The 17,011-nt window shown below is 35.9% G+C and overlaps 1 protein-coding gene across 1 annotated transcript; it reads right to left on the bottom strand.

Annotated features, from left to right (window-relative positions):
• Positions 12,782–13,864, bottom strand: LOC109230384. Its single transcript, XM_019395890.1, has one exon. The coding sequence runs from the start codon at positions 13,686–13,688 to the stop codon at positions 12,921–12,923; it is 768 nt and encodes a 255-aa protein (XP_019251435.1). The 5' UTR covers positions 13,689–13,864; the 3' UTR covers positions 12,782–12,920.

Here is a 17,011-nt window from a genome sequence, read left to right as displayed (position 1 = left end):
ACCTACATGAGGGCCATGACTACTATTTTTCATGACATGATGCACAAAGAGATCGAGGTGTATGTAGACGATGTCATCATGAAATCCAAGAAATCCGCTGACCGCATGGAAGACCTGAGGAAGTTCTTCAATAGGTTGAGAAGGTACAACTTGAAGCTGAATCCCGCCAAATGTGCATTCGGGTTTCCTGCCGGAAAACTGCTTGGGCTCATCGTAAGTCGACGAGGAATAGAACTAGATCCATCAAAGGTTAAGGCCATTCAAGACTTGCCACTGCCAAAGAACAAGAAAGAGGTTATGAGTTTCTTGGGGAGACTCAACTACATCAGCCGGTTCATAGCCCAGTACACAGTCATTTGCGAACCAATCTTTAAGATGTTGAAGAAGGACGCCGCCACTAAATGGACTGATCATTGTCAGAAAGCTTTCGACAGAATCAAGAAATACCTATCAACGCTGCCAGTTCTGGTTCCGCCTGAACCAGGCAGACCGCTATTGCTCTACCTTGCAGTACTGGATGGAGGATTTGGTTGTGTTTACGGACAACATGATGAAACGGGGAGAAAAAAGCAAGCCATCTACTATCTCAGTAAGAAGTTCACCCCGTACAAGGCCCGGTATTCCCTACTAGAATGCACGTGTTGTGCTCTGACTTGGGTAGCTTAGAAGTTGAGGCATTATTTCTGTGCCTACACCACCTATCTCATATGGAGGATGGATCCGCTAAAGTACATCTTTCAGAAGCCCATGCCCATGGGCAAACTGGCCAAATTGCAAATATTGCTGAGTGAGTTTGATATTGTCTACGTGACTCAGAAAGCGATAAAGGGACAAGCACTAGCCGATCATCTTGCCGAAAACCCCGTGGGCGGAGAATACGAGCCTCTAAAGACGTGTTTTCCTGACGAGGAGGTCTCCTTCGTAGGAGAAGACATTGCNGTGAGAGTTTTTTCATAGACTTATGGGTAGCCGGTACCCTGTCCCATTTGATGTCAAATAATCCTAGAGCTTCGTAGATAGAGGTTCATTTTGTACAGTATGTCAGAGGCCTTGACATCCCATATGTATTCATATTTTAAGAATGATGGTTCATTGATACAGTTGTGGCCCACTTATGGTTATGCATTACGAGTTGCGGCCATGTTGGCCCATGATAGTTAGAAAAAAATAATAATTTATAGAGTGGTTCGCCCGGGCCAGCACGGTACCGGGTGCCAGCCACGCCTCCCTAGGTTAGGGCGTGACAACACTTGCCTAACGTTATGTGCAATTATGAAAGGATCATAGCGATCATACTCCCTCGTATGATTAACCTCAATTATGTTATATTGGTGGTGTACTTTTGTACCTCTTGTTGGATTTGGGTCAAACCACTTGCATCTAAAGAGTATCAATTTCTTATATGGTCAACCTATATACTCTAGTTGTAATATTTCTTTGACCACACCATAATAATCAATATCTCCAACTTGGTTGCCATCACCACCTTGAACCCACACCGCGTTATTGTTTCTATTTTTATTCTTAGAGAAATCCTCTGTATGAAACTTATAACCATGCACTACATACTTAGACATTATTGTGACCTGAAGCCCAGGTCCCCCAGATATATCTTTCAAATATTAATTTATACCATTATTTGGATTATTTACCTACATAGTGTTAAAAAAACTCATAAGTTAGCATAACTTCCAAACATTATCAGGATAAACTTACAAACTGTTTGAACCACGTATCAAAACTCGTATATACAGCAACATGGCCAAATTGACCCACGAAGTGACTGTGACACATCAAAAAATGTTAGTAGTTGAATCAATATGTAATCACTGTAAATTTTACATTTTGATTACTAATAAATCAATACTTACTTAAGAATTGGTTGAGCTTCGAGATAATTTAGCAACACATGCATTGTAGCTGACTTGTACTCCATATCACTTAAACATCTCTTTCTAACATCCTTAGAACATCGGCATAGTTGATTGAATATGGACATTGATGGATATAATGGATCATTCACACATTCGACGGTGTGCCTATTGGGTTTATTTCTAGAACATGGTACGTTACTCTCAAAATAATAAGAACAAAAATGTGCCGTTTTCTTTACAAGATAGGCTTCACATATAGATCCTTCAATCATATTCCTCTGCTTAACAAATTATTTACATTTGCCAATTGTCCTACATAATGTCATGTTAGCCAAGAACATTCAAATTTTACATCAAACTTATAATATTATGTAACGACCCGACCGGTCGTTTTGAGAATTTAAGTTCTGTTCAGTGACATAAGGTCTTGAGCAGCTTCATATAATGTGTATTGAATTGTGTGCGTTGTATAATTCAGTTACCGGATGATTCGGAGTCAAATTGGAAGAAAGAATTCAGTTTTGGAAGCTTAAGTGGTAAGAATTGACCGGAATTTGATTTTTGTGTAAACGGCTCCGGAATGATTTTTGGATGATGTCAACATCTTTGTATTGTGATTTTGGACTTAGTCTCGCGTCCGGATTTGGATTTGGAGGTCCGTAGGGTAATCTGAAGCATTTCGGCAAAAATTGGAAAAAGTTGATGTTTGGAAGATGGAGAAGTTTGACCAACAGTTGACTTTTGTGATATCGGGGGCGGAATGGAATTCTGAGAGTTTGAACAACTCTGTTATGTCATTTGGGACTTTCCTGCAAAATTTGACGTCATTCCGGGTTGATTCTATAGGTTTCGGCATGAGTGTTAGAAGTTGGAAGATTTGAAAGTTCATAAGCTCGATCCATGGTGCGATTCGTAGTTTCAACATTGTTTGATGTGATTTTAGACCTTGAGTGGGTCCGTGTTAGGGTATGGCACCTATTGGTATGCTTGGACGGGGTACCGGGGGGCCAGGCGTGTTTCGGACGTGTTTCAGATGTTTTTCATAATTTTAAACAGGTCTGGTTTTGGTGTGTTCGCACCTGCGACACTTTGTAGTGCAGGTGCGGCTCCTTTTCTGCGTGAGCCTGGTCGCTTTTGTGGTCATGATGGCTTGGGAGCTCGCTCACTTCTGCGGAGGCCGGCACGCAGGTGCGAAGGCCGCTTTTGCGGTCCAGCAATCGCACCTATGAAGAAGCTCGCTTCTGTGTCCCCCTTTGCGCTTCTGCATTGCCGTTGGTGCGGTTGTAATTCCGCAGATGCGATCCAGGCCTGTCTATCAAAGTTTGCAAATGCGAACTCTTTCTCACAAATGCCTGTGAGCAGGTGCGCTTCCTTGTCCGCAAATGCGGAAGTCCTGGGCAGAATCATATAAGTCGAGGGTTTGGCCATTTTCTTTATATTTTTAGTTTTAGACCTCTATTTTGGAAGCTTCTTTGTGGGTTTTTCAAGCAAATCGATTGGGTAAGTGTTCTTCACCTAGAATTTATTATATTCCATGATTTTATCTTCATTTTTATCATTTAAGTTGTATTTTGAGTTGAGGAAAATGGTGGTTTTTGAAGAAAGTTTTCAAAATGAAAATTCATGATTTCAGGGATGAAATAGTATCTAAATTTGATCATTTTTGTATGGTTGAACTCGTATCGAAATGGGTATTCGGGTTTTGTGAAATTTTTCGGGTTTCGAGGTACGGGCTTGGGGGTCGACTTTGGGACCAATTTTTAGATTTTGAAAAAGATTGAGTCTTTTATGATCTGGAATAGTTTCTTACGAGTTTTATTTGTGATTTGAAGTTATTTTGGTCAGATTTGAGCTGTCCGGAGGTCATTTCACCCGAGAAGTTCATTTTAGAGTATCGGTCTGTCTTCTTTGAGGCAAGTATCTTGCCTAACCTTGTGTGGGGGAACTACGTACCCCTTAGGATTCGAGTCTCCTATGCTAATTATAGTATGTGTACGCGAGGTGACTAGTGCGTGCTCGGACTTATTTGTAGAAAGTTGGCCTTTTAGGGTTCTTAGGTCCTTATATTCACTGAGTTTGAAGTTGTTCTTGATATGATTGAGTTTCCTATTTACTAGTTTCACCTCTACATGCTTTAATTGGAATTAATTGCTTTATGATTCACTCTTATTGCCTATTTGACTCTTATTTGACTCAACTGAAGATTTTTCCTCTTCTATTACCATGCTATCTTTTCATAACTGTTTATCTTTATTTGAAATTATTGTTATCTCATCCTGTAAATGTTTAGTCTTAATTGAGGTTATGGTTATCCTCCCACTACCTACCTTTATTTGAATTGGTTGTATCTCTTTCGTAATTGCCCAACCTTAAAAGAAGCTTAGATATCCTATGTCGTAGTTGACTTGCCCTTATTCGAAATTATTTGACTCGTGTTAGCTTTTCTTGTTGTTGAACCGTACATTGTGGGACCGTTATTACATATTTTTTCCTTCCATGTTGAGTTGTTCTTATTACGCCTAGCATCCCTCTACTATGGTTATTCCTTGTGAACTAGTTCACCGTTTCCTTGTGATTTAAAAGTCCTTGAGTTGATTAACTTGCCGCACTCTTGTATTTATTTTCATTGTTGTTGTTGTAATTGTTATTGTGATGCACGAGGTTTCTGTCATGCGGTTGATATTATAGTGCACGAGGTTTCTGTCGTGCGATTGTGTTATTGGGTTGCACGAGGTTTTTGCCGTGCTATTGTTACTATTGATATTTGCACATGCGGTGTGACAAGGCGAGATATATATATATATGGGGGGTGGGGGGGTTGCGCATGTGACGAGACAATGTGGGAACATTATTATGCACGTGTGGCGAGACAAGGCGGGCACTTAGTTTATTACTGCGCACGTGGCGAGACAAGGTGGGCTATGTCAGGGATTGATTTGTGATGGCCCGGGGGCATTTCTGTGGTTGATTTTTGTGTAGTGGTACCCTTACCTGTGTGAGCTTTGTCTTGTGAAAGTTGTGAGAAAATATTCTACGTGTTTTCCGCTCTTTTCCTTATGCTTACTAGCTGGTATGAACTATGTTAGGATACTTGCACAAGCATACACGTAATTAAGCACTCTTATCGGATAAGAGGTTTTCTTGATATTCTTGAGTATTGATGTACACCCTTGTTTACTTGCCTTCTATGTGAGAATGGCTATATTTGGCACGTAAGTCGTCGGTGCGATTATGAGGTGTAATGAGGGCACAGGGTGTCAAGTGTTAGGTTTCAGGTATTGAGACCCATGAGTTGTGATTTGTTCGAGGTTCGGTACCTCGTGGAGGTTGCAGACTAGAACCTGATGTGAAAGTGGTCATAATTGCTGAGTTATTACTTGTCCTTGTTGTATCTGTGATTTTGAATTTAGGGTGTGTTTCTAGTTCCCTCTTCTATGTCATTATTATGATATTCCGCTGATACTTGTTGTTTCCTTTCTTATTGCAATTGTATTGTTAGCTATATCGCGTAGTCTTAATGTAGATACCATACTCTATTGTTCCTATACTTATACTTGTTCAGGTTGATTAGTCCAGTAGGTGTCTTGACTGTTCCTCATCACTACTCTACTGAGGTTAGTGTTGATACTTACTGAGTACCGCTGTGGTATACTCATACTACACTTCTGCATATTTTGTGCAGATCCAGGCTTTTGAACGTTAGTAGTTGTGCGAATCATTGCTGTGGAGACTCAAGGTAAACCTGCTGTTGCGTTCACAGGCTTCAGAGTCACCTTCTTATTTTGATTTTACGTTGTTCATCCTTATTTTTAGACGGTTGTATTTTTGAGGTTTTCTAGCAAACTTTGTAGAGCTTATGAGTTGTACTACCGGTTTTGGGAATTGTAAATTTTGTAGAAATTTCTATTTCAAAGACTGCTAGATGTTATGTATTATTGTTGTTATTCAGTAAATATTAGGCTTACCTAGTCCCTGAGACTAGGTGCCATTACGACACCAACAGATAAAAAATTTGGGTCGTGACATATTACCTCTCAAAGAGATACATCCATGTGCATTGAACAGGCCTCCAAGTCATGCCTCGTGTACAAGGTGGATTGGAAGGTGTTCCAACACATCAAAGAAACCACATGGAAATATTTTTTCCATCTTACTAGAAGTTACACGAATATTCCGATCCATGCAAAGTAGGTTTTCTTCCCTTAAGGTGGTAAAACACAAGTCTTTGAAAATAAACTAATCTTTGTGATGGGTTTCCAGATTCTTTCAGGCAAACCGCAAAATGCAATAGGCACTAAGGTCTCCATGAAAACATGACAGTCATGACTTTTCAAAAGGCTCAACTTCCCTACCTCCATATCTACTTTTTTCCCTAGATTCGGCGCATAACCCTCAGGCATCTTCAATTTCGTAACCCAATCAAAAATTTGTCGTCTTTCCTCCAAAGTGAATGTGGAACTTGCTTTGAGCTTGAACACCTTACCATTGTTCTCTGTCTGCAAGTATAATTCAGGTCGCCTGCAATATTCTTGTAAGTCTATTCTAGCCTTCAAGTTTTCTTTTGTCTTAACTTCAACATCCACCACTGTGTTGAACAAATTGTCAAAATAATTCTTCTCAATATGCATGACATCAAGGTTGTGTCAGAGAAGATTATCCTTCCAATAAGGCAACTCCCAAAATATACTATGTTTCGTCCAATTATGAGTAACACCATATCCGGGGAATCTAGAAGGTGCAGCCTCAGTAACTTTACTGAAATTCTGGACCCTCTCCCAAATTTGCTCACCTGAAAGTATCGGAGGTGGCGAATCATATTCCACCTTATTCTTTTTTAATGCATTTTTCATCCTTCTAAACTCATGATCATCAGGCAAGAACTGTTGTGACAATCAAACCATGATTGCTTTCGGCCATGTTTCAAAGTGAACGTTTTACCATTTTCCATGCAACAAGGATAAGCTAGCTTCCCATCAGTCATCCACCCAAACAACATTCCATACGCAGAAAAATCGTTAATAGTCCACATTAAATTAGCACGCAAGTTGAAATTCTGCTTGGTTGATATGTCATATGTTTCAACACCATCATACCACACTGTTTTAGTTCATCAATCAAAGGTTGCAAATATACATCAATCAAACTTTTTGGATTACGTGGACCGGGGATAATACAATTTAAAAATATATATGGACTAGTCATACACAACTCAAGTGGTAGATTATAAGGTGTAAGAAAGACAGGCCAGCATGAATATGGTGTCGCAGATATAGAAAAAAACGTGAAGCCATCCGTAGACAAACCTAACCAAATGTACCTTGGTTCACTAGCATAATCTGGTAAGTCCTATCAAAGTGCTTCCAAGCTTCTCCATCTGAAGGATGATATATAACACCAGGTGGTCTTCTATTTTCAAAGTGTCATATGAGGAGCAGAACTCATTGACGCATATAACCTCTTTAACCTAGGTATAAGAGACAAATAATGCATCGCCTTCACAACAATCATATTCCCGCTGGAAAGCCTCTTGAAACGAGGCTTTTCACAGAATTTACAACATTCTAAATTTACATCATCTTTATAATATAACATGCAACCATCTTCACAATAATCAATTATCATCGACGAAAGTCCTAACTTAGAAACCAATCTCTTTGCCTTATATAATCACCAGGTAAGTTGATATTTGGGTCAACTAGTTCACTCATAAGGTCAATGAAAGATTCCATGGCTGCTTGATAAATATTCCAATCAAATTTGATGCTTAATAATCTAACCGCAACAGACAGCTCAAAGTGCGTACTTCCTTCACGTAGTGGACGACTAGCTTGCTCTAACTGTTCATAAAAACGTTTTGCATCATCATTAGGAGTTTGTTCAATATTTTCATTGGGATCACCCCCAGAGTGCATCCCAAAAGCATCCGCAACCATATTATGAATTCTAGAATCTTGATTTCTATTCTCCACCGACCTACTACTTTCACCAACAACCGTGTTATAAAATATTCCATGGCTACCATTGATCTCTCCATGATTAGTCCACACAAAGTAATTCTATAAACCCCTTCCTATAAAGATGAAACTTAACTTCTTCCTATTTTTTAAATTTCACACAATCTCACTTGACACAAGGGCACATAATTACTCCTTCAATTTAGTATGGTGAAAGTGACATTGCATGGCTAACAAAGTCATCAACCCCTTATACAAAACCCTCCCTCAATCCTCGCCCATTAAGATAATTCCTATTGTACACCCAAGTATGATGTTCCATCTATACAAATAAAACAAAAATAAATTGAGATATTTCCATAAGTATTGGAACTACTTAATTTATTCTACAAATTAAATCATTTTTAGTTAATTAAGATAATTAATTTTTACTAATTACAATAAAATTAAATTATAGTAAATATAATTAATTATAATTCATTCAATTTAAATATAAATTATAAGTTCAATTCATACCCAAAAGGTTCAACACTTATTCCTAAAAGTTCAATTCATATCCAAAAAGTTCAACCATTACCCCTAAAAGTTCAACTCATATCTTAAAAGTTCAATTAATATCCTAAAAGTTCAACCCATACCCTAAACAATTCAATTAACCTCACAAAACATAAGCTCTATCCAAAAAGTTCAACACTTACTCATAAAAATTTAATTCATACCCTAAAAGTTCAAGTCACAAGAACAAAGCCTAAAAGCTCAATTTAATTCAAAGCTAAACATTCAATTCCTAATTAAACTATTCAAGTCAATACAAACTTAAACATTCAATTTACACCATATGTAATAAATTCAATTTAATTAAAACAAGACCTAAACCCTAGATTTCAATAAAATGCAAAGTTAAACAATCAATATTCATAAGTAATTAACAAAACATTAAATTTATGCAAAAAAAATGTAAGTTCTAATTCAAACCTGGAATTTTTAGGAGTGTAACAACCGGACCGATCGTTTTGGAAATTAGCATCTCATTCGGTAGCTTAAGACTTCCAACAGCTTCGTATAATGTAATATGACTTACGTGTCTGATCGAGTTTGGTTTTCGAATGATTTGGGATCAATTTAGAAGAACAATTCTTGTTTTAGAAGTTTAAGTGAAAAGAATTGACCGGAGATTTGACTTTTGTGTAGACGACTTCGGAATGGTGTTTCGATGATTCTAATAGCTTTGTATGGTAACTTCAAACTTAAGCGTGTGTCTGAATTTTGATTTGGAGGTCGTAGGTTAAATTAAAGCATTTTGGCGAAAATCGGAAAGTTGAAGTTTTGAAATATTCATAAGTTTGACCAGGAGTTGATTTTGATGATATCGGGCTCAGATTTCGATTCCAGAAATTTGAATAGCTTTGTTATGTCATTTGTGACTTGTGTGCAAAATTTTAGGTTATTCCGAATCAATTTGATATATTTCGGCGCAAATTATAGAAGTTGGAAGATTTGAAAATTCATAAGTTTGATTCGATGTGTAATTCATAATTTCGACATTGTTTGATGTGATTTGAGGCCTCGAATAGGTCCGTGTTATGTTATGGGACTTATTAATGTATTCGTACGGGGTCCCGAGTGGCTTGGATGAGTTTCAGATCATTTTGGAAATTTTGTTAAGGTTGGTTTTTGGAAGTCACTGATGTTATTTCACCTGCGGTGGATTTGACCGCGGGTGCGAGACCGTGGGCGAGGCAGTGATCGCAGAAGAGAAAATGGTAAGGACTGGGCAGTGGTCGCAGGTGCGAAGTATATCCTGCACCTGCATGATCGCAGAAGCGGAAAATAAAGGCGCAGAAACGGAGGCCTTCGCAGGTGCGCTTCTTGGCTCACAAAAGTGACACCGCAGGTGCGAAACCTGTGCAACTAAGTGAAGTACGCAGGTGCGAGATTTTTCTCGCAAAAGCGAGCTTGCAAGCGCGCAAATCCAGTCCGCAGATGCGAGGAAATTGGGCAGAATCATATATTCGGGGGTTGCCATTTTTACTAATTTTTGGAGTTTTGGACCTCGGTTTTGGGCGATTCTGGATGGATTCTTCACGAGTTTGATTTTGGTTAGTGTTCCTTAATCGAAAGTGATTGTATTTCATGATTTCATACGTATTCATGTCATTAATTTTGTGAATTGAATGGAAGAAAATGGAAATTTGGAAAATCTTTCAAAAATGTAAAATGAAGATTTAAAGGGTGATTCGATAGCGGAATTTGATAGTTTTGGTGATTGAACTCGCATCGGAATGGGTGTTCGGATTTCTTAAAAATTTTATCGGGTCCCGAGATGCGGGACCCGAGTTGACTTTCGGGTGACTTTTAGTGTAAAATTAAAAGTCAACGTTTTATTATTCGTAATTGTTTTCTATGAATTTTAATTATTTTATGAAATTATTTTGGCTAGATTTGAGCCGTCCGGAGGCCGTTTCACGCGGGAAGGTCATTTTAGAGTATCGGCCTAACTTCGTAAAAGTAAGTATCTTGCCTAACTTTGTGTTGAAAAAACTACCCCTTAGGTTTTGGATTGATGATACTATTTGAATTATATGGAAGGCCTGTATACAATGTGACGAGTATGTACACGGACTTGTTTGTGGTATTCGACCGAATTAGATAGTTAGGCTTCTTTCATGCAATTAATTGTAGTTATTGTTCATGTTATATCTTTCATCGTTAGGATTGCTCTTACGTGCTTTACTTGAAGTTGTTAGTACATGATCCATCTTTTGTTGTCAATTTCATCCTTACATGCTAATTGTAGATTTTAATTATTTGTTAAATTCATGTGTTATCTGCTACATGCCTTAATTGATGCTCAGAAATTGTGTCTTGGTTTATGGGTTGTCATTCCTTGCTATTTGATTTCGTGGGTTATCGTGTGACTATTTTATCAGTTGTGACTTCTTTGTGTAGCCTCGTTATTCCTTTTGATTTTGTGGTACGTCGTAGTTGGCTTAAATTGTTTGCTTAAATGATGATATGTGTGGGATCGGGTTACACACCGCAACAGTAATGAAAATGATGATCTGTGTAGGATCAGGTTGCACGCCGCAACAGTAATGAAAATGATGATATGTGTGGGATCGGGTTGCAAGCCGCAACAGTAATGAAAATGATGAAATGGCGGAATAAGTATGGATTATGATATATACTAATTACATTATTGCTTCTTCACAAGTCTATCCCAAAAGAACCTGACCCCGTGATCCTACCGCTTCGCGTTCTTAGATGCGGCTATACCTCTCTCTCTCTCTCTCTCTCTCNTATATATATATATATATATATATATATATATATATATATATATATATATATATATATATATATATATATATACATTTCTTTAACTATATATAGCTTGTTATTATATATATTAGTGCATTCATTATTTGTATTACAAAATAAAGTGTTAATGATTATATTTATATTATTTAGATAGTAAATTTAAATGTGATTCAAAAGTTTGACCATGTTTGACCTATGAACCGACCGAAGTTGGTCGGTTATATTATAGAATTTACAGCTACGGACCAAAGTCGGTCGGTACTGACTTTGGTCGGTAATTTCAACTATAAATTTTATAAAATATTTTTAATAATGATATAATTATTAAAATTTAAATTGTGGGTCCATAGTACGGAGGTTGGTCGATAATCAAAAAAGTGCTTTGACTAAGCAAGTCTGACCACTGCGGTCAAATATTTGACCAATATACCGATCGATTTTGGTCGGTAAGTAATTTTAAAAAAATATAAAATATTCTTTTGGTAGTTTGCGTTCGCTTTGGACGATTTTTTGGTCGCTTTTGTTGACCAACTAATATTGCTCGGTATGTTTTGATCGGATTTTCCCGAATTTCTAATAGTGATGTAATCTTAACATGAATAGTGAAATCAAACATATCGGCATGTTTCTGCCTCGTATTTCAGACCATCTGCCATCTAACACGTGATTGCGAGCACAACTTTATTCTTTCCAAAATAATAATATTCCTTTCGGTTCAAAATAAATAAGTGATTTTTTGGATGTTTTTACACAGATTAAGAAATTCATCTTTTAGCATTAATTAGCAATGAAATTGACCATATTAACCTTTACTATCTCATATAAGCACTCCTAACACATATTCCAACACCATTTACTTTAAGGACAATGTAGAAAAAAAATAATTAATTCATTCTTGAAATTTAAAAAAATTATTTATTTTGGACCACAAGAAAAAGGCTAAAAAATCACTTATTTTGGACCGGAGGAAGTAATACGTTTTAAAACAAAGAAAACAACAAAAAATTACATATTGAAAACATCGAACCACCAAACTTCCTTAGATTCTCTCCCCACCGTCTAAATCTCATTCCTAATACCCAAGTTGTTCCTCCTTAAAAAAAGCCATTATACAAATAATTTTTTTAATTTTTAACCCACTTTCCATATGGTTTTCTCTAAATCTTGAAAAGCTATGTTAGATAACCTTGAACTTTAACGGTTTGAATACTTCCTCCTATATCTAGTAAGCAAAAATCAACCATCCAACTAAGTGGCGTTTGGACATAGGAATTGTAAAATTCCAGAAAATGAAAATAATATTTGAAAATTCGAATTGTGTTTGGATATAAATATAATTTTGGGTTGTTTTTGAATTTTTGTAAGTGATCTGAGTAAAAAATTTAAAAACCACCTTTTTAAAAAAATTTCAAATATTTTAAAATTATCTTGAAGTAAAAATTAAAAATTTTATGAACAATAATAATTTAAAAAACAAAAATTAGAAAAAAAAGTGAAAATATTATCATGGCCAAACAGGCTCTAAGAATAATTAGTTTGTACTTTCTTGGGCATCATCATCTAAACATTAAAATTAATTTATCACTTATCAGCTGTTTTTCTCATATATCAAAATAACAAAAGTATAAACACTTAACTTCACTCAACAAAGTGAAATGCGACAATGAAGTCGTCTTAAATCATCAGAAGAGATAATATTTCCTTTTGAATTGACAGAAAAGGACATGGATTTGCCATACATGAAAGGATAAATTACAAGGACAAAGTTGTCCTAAATGGACACACCTCTGTTTAACATTTCTTTGTACCTTTGAATAGAATCAATTCTCTGCATTTTCAACTGCTCTCTAAACTTGCTAATAAAATCATCAGCTTTCCTATCTACAGTAGCTTCATCATCCCGGCCAAACGACTTCTTCATCCCCTGCTTTTTCTCCCTCACCGTCGCCGGCCGCTGCCGAACCACCACCTCTTCTTCCTCCTCCTTCAGCACTGCCGCCAGTATTTCCTCACTAGCCAACTTCTTCATTAACGTAGTTTCCGCGCACGTGGTAGATTTACTTCTCATCACGTGACATTGTAAATCTTCTTCTTCTTCTTCTTCTTCTTCAGTTACAGTTACAGTTTCAACCTTCTGAGGTTCATTTTCATCAGCTGGACCGGCGGCGTATTGGTCCAGAGACGGAAACGGGCTGGGTTTTTCGGACCGGGGGGAGAAAGAGAAGTTGATAGACCGGACCCGCTGAAGGAAAGAGGGACTGTAGCCGAATCGGGGTGAAGAGTCGTCGGCGAAATGAGGAGTATTTAAAGGGGAATTAAAGGGCTCAGGGACGAAAGAGAAGTAATTTACAGACCTAACACGCTGTAATAAAGATGGAGTTCGGGGAAGTTGAGGTAAGTTATTATCTTCAGCGTATTGTTGTTGTTGTTGTTTTTTGTCATTCTTGAAGCTAGAAGAAATGAGAATAATACCAATCATGAGGTTGAGAACGCAGAAAAGAACAGTGGGAGTGAACCAGCTGGACAGAGATTCAATCATGGTTGTTTACAATATAATGACAGAGTTTTTGTGTTATATGTATGTTGAGGCAAAGGAGGAAGATGAGAGAGCTAGTTAATTAGGGTTCCCAAGTTGTAACCAATAGGAGGAGAGTTTCTATTTATAGGGTGAATGTGTAGTAGTAACGGGGAAATAAGAAGATGGTTAAATTTATAGACAAAGCATGTGACTAAAATGTGGTACTATATATATCAAATGCTACCTTCAATGAGTCAAGTGTCTTCTTTAATCCTATTGTTTTTTTTTGGAAGGGTTTATGTTAGGTCATTTAAAAAAAAATTTGTAAGTAACTCTATTTAATATCTCTCCATTTTAATTTATATGTGAACATGTTTGGTTGGGTACGAAATTTAAAAAAAAATAAAAAAAAATTAAAACTTGTGGTCCTAAACAAGTTAAAAAGAGGTCTAGAGTATTTGTGTAGTTATAAAAACTTCTCATTAATGACAAAATTAGAAGTTTAAGCTAAATTATTTTCAAATTTAAAAATGAGTCATTCTTTTTTGAACGTACCAAAAAGAAAATAGATTTACGTAAACTGAAACGGATATAATAACTTACAATAAATAGTAAATTCATCTATTATAAGAGCTTAAATTACGCTAATAGTGTAAAATTTTCATTATAATTCTATCAAATGTTAATAAAACTCTGAAATGGCATTGGGCGCAGGGGCGGCCTCGGATTCTCCTAATTATGTTATTAAAAAAACTCCTATTAGGATAAGAATTCGTGACTTGGGAGTCTCATTCAACTAGTAAACCAAACCAACTCTTTATCACGCATGCAGGATATAAATATTGATGCATGCTTTTCAAGCCCCAAGTTTATACTCTCTCCGTTATAATTTACGTGAACCTTTTTGATTGGGCATGTAGTTTAAAAAAAAATAAAGATTTTTGAAATTTGTAGTCCTAAACAAGTCAAAAAGAGGTCCAGAGTATTTGTGTGGTTATAAAAGTTTCTCATTAAGGGTAGAATTGTAAGTTTATGCTAAATTATTTTCAAATTTAGAAATAGATCATTTTTTTCAACGAACCAAAAAAAAAATAGGTTCACATAAACTGCAACGGAGAGAGTAGTTTATTAATGTACATCATCGTTGCGTTCAACTGAATTTAGTATCTTGCATATACTGAATAACAATATATAACTATAATTTTAATATAATATATATATATAATTCTAAACCTATTCTTTTAAAATTAGAATAAATTCAACTTAATATTAATCAAATTTAAATCCGTAATTTGCATTTGCTCTAATTACTTGTGCAGTTGCCCCATATAGAGATCTGTGTCTTGGAATTTGTAATTAGGAGGAGCGAGAAACAAGAAGGGAGATGCAAACTGTAAAGTATGAGACAGCGGTCATGTTGTAGTCTTTGTCAGTATTTAATTTATACTTATTTTTCTGTTCACACGGTTAGATTTTGGATGTGTTCAACATAGGTTTATACTAGAGCTGTGCATAATTTGGTAAATACTGAATTATCGTGTCGAAATCGAAAATTTTTGTATTTGGCATTCGGTATAGTAGTTGATTTAATTATTTTAAAAAAAAATTAGTATTAGGTATGGTATTTGGTATTTTAAAATGAAATATCGAAATACCGATACCGTACCGAAATATATATTATATTACACAATACACATATTATAACATAAATATTAAAAATATAAAATTTTGCTATCCTTTATTCTCTAAGTTCATCAAGTAACTCTAAGCAAGTAACAAGACATTTCTAATGATCAAATTTATTCCTTTATGTACAATTTTCTCTCTCTGGGTTGATATTTACTGGTTTTGGATAAAACTTTTGTCAACAAACATTTTTAGTTCTGTACTTTTGTGTACTTTAATTAAAAATATTACATTCTATGACTCTACGCACAAGTTAGTATTCAAACCGAATAAATCGAAAATACCGAACCGAATAAACCGAAATCGAAAGGAGAAAAACCAAACCATACTGAACTTAATTAGGTACGATATTGGTATAACATTTTAAGAAATCGAATACCGAAAATACCGAACCAAAATGTCTAAATACCGTATCGTACCGACCGACGAACACCCATAGTTTATATGGAGCCTTATCTTTTAATATTACTTAATATTCCCTCTGTTCCAGTTTATGTGAATCTATTTCCTTTCTGGTCTGTTCCAAAAGGAATGACCTATTTCTAAATATGGAAATAATTTAGCTTAAACTTACAATTCTAGCCTTAATGAGAAGCTCTTATAACCACACAAATACTCTTGGGCCCTTTTTAACTTGTTTAGGATCACAAATTCCAAAAATCTTCATTTTTTCTTAAACTCTGTGGCTAGTCAAACATGTTCACATAAATAGAACGGAGGGATTACTTTTTAAAATTCACCTCTTTTCGTATTTGCCTCGTGACTTTAATATTCCCATTCAAAACTCAAGTAATAAATAGAATTGATATATATATGCCATATGTTGAGCCGTGAAAGCACTCATTAATACGTATTTTACGATAACTTGTCTACATTACATCTTTTGAATTACGGCCTTTTCCCGAACATTATTTGAATGCAAGATGCTTTGGCACCAAATTATTTTTTTTTCTAAGTACTTTGAATAGATTGACTTAAAACGGGATTAGAAAAGACTATCTAGAGGGACAGTTTACATTATTGTACATATTAATTAGCTGATGATGGCAACATTTTGCATGGTGAATTAATAAAGCTTGAAATACGGTATGCAACATAAAAGATTATAAAATATATGAAAAAAACACTTATCTGACTATTTCTAAGACTAATGTGAAGGTATAAGTCCAAAGGAAGTATTGGTAATTAATACACCATTATTCAGACGTGTGAAAGGCCAAATCTTAGGGCAAAACAATTGGAATTAAGTAGCTACTCTCCTGACTCTTCCCAGAACAGTCGGTTCTATTTATTAATATTATAACCCAGATTAATGTCATCCACGTCAACCAACTCTGCTCTTCATTTTTGTAGTAGAAAAAATACAAAAGAATTCTCCTCTTCATTTTTGTTTATCCTTTCCTGCATGCTATATAGACTTTCAACTCTACCGGCCAAGCTGCTAAATTCCAACATTATTAAGTTACTTGGGGGGAGGGGGTTGTTAGAAAATATAGGTAAGTAACAGAGAATTAAAGGCTTTGAGGCGTGAAAGACCACTATCTTTCAAGAGTTATTGCCTATATATACTTTAGAGATTACAAGCAATTCTCTATCAGGATACAACAAAGCCTGAAACATACGTGCAGATTGAATGCTCTACTTCTAGGATGTCTTCC

This window comes from Nicotiana attenuata, chromosome 7, assembly GCF_001879085.1.
Source record: "Nicotiana attenuata strain UT chromosome 7, NIATTr2, whole genome shotgun sequence".
Taxonomy (NCBI): Eukaryota; Viridiplantae; Streptophyta; class Magnoliopsida; order Solanales; family Solanaceae; genus Nicotiana; species Nicotiana attenuata.
The sequence above is the reverse complement of the archived record's forward strand: the minus strand, read 5'-3'. Positions and strand labels throughout refer to the sequence as shown.

What these genes read in the sequence shown, in the direction of transcription:
- LOC109230384 (XM_019395890.1), bottom strand. Translation starts at nt 13,688, where the DNA reads ATGATTGAATCTCTGTCCAGCTGGTTCACTCCCACTGTTCTTTTCTGC.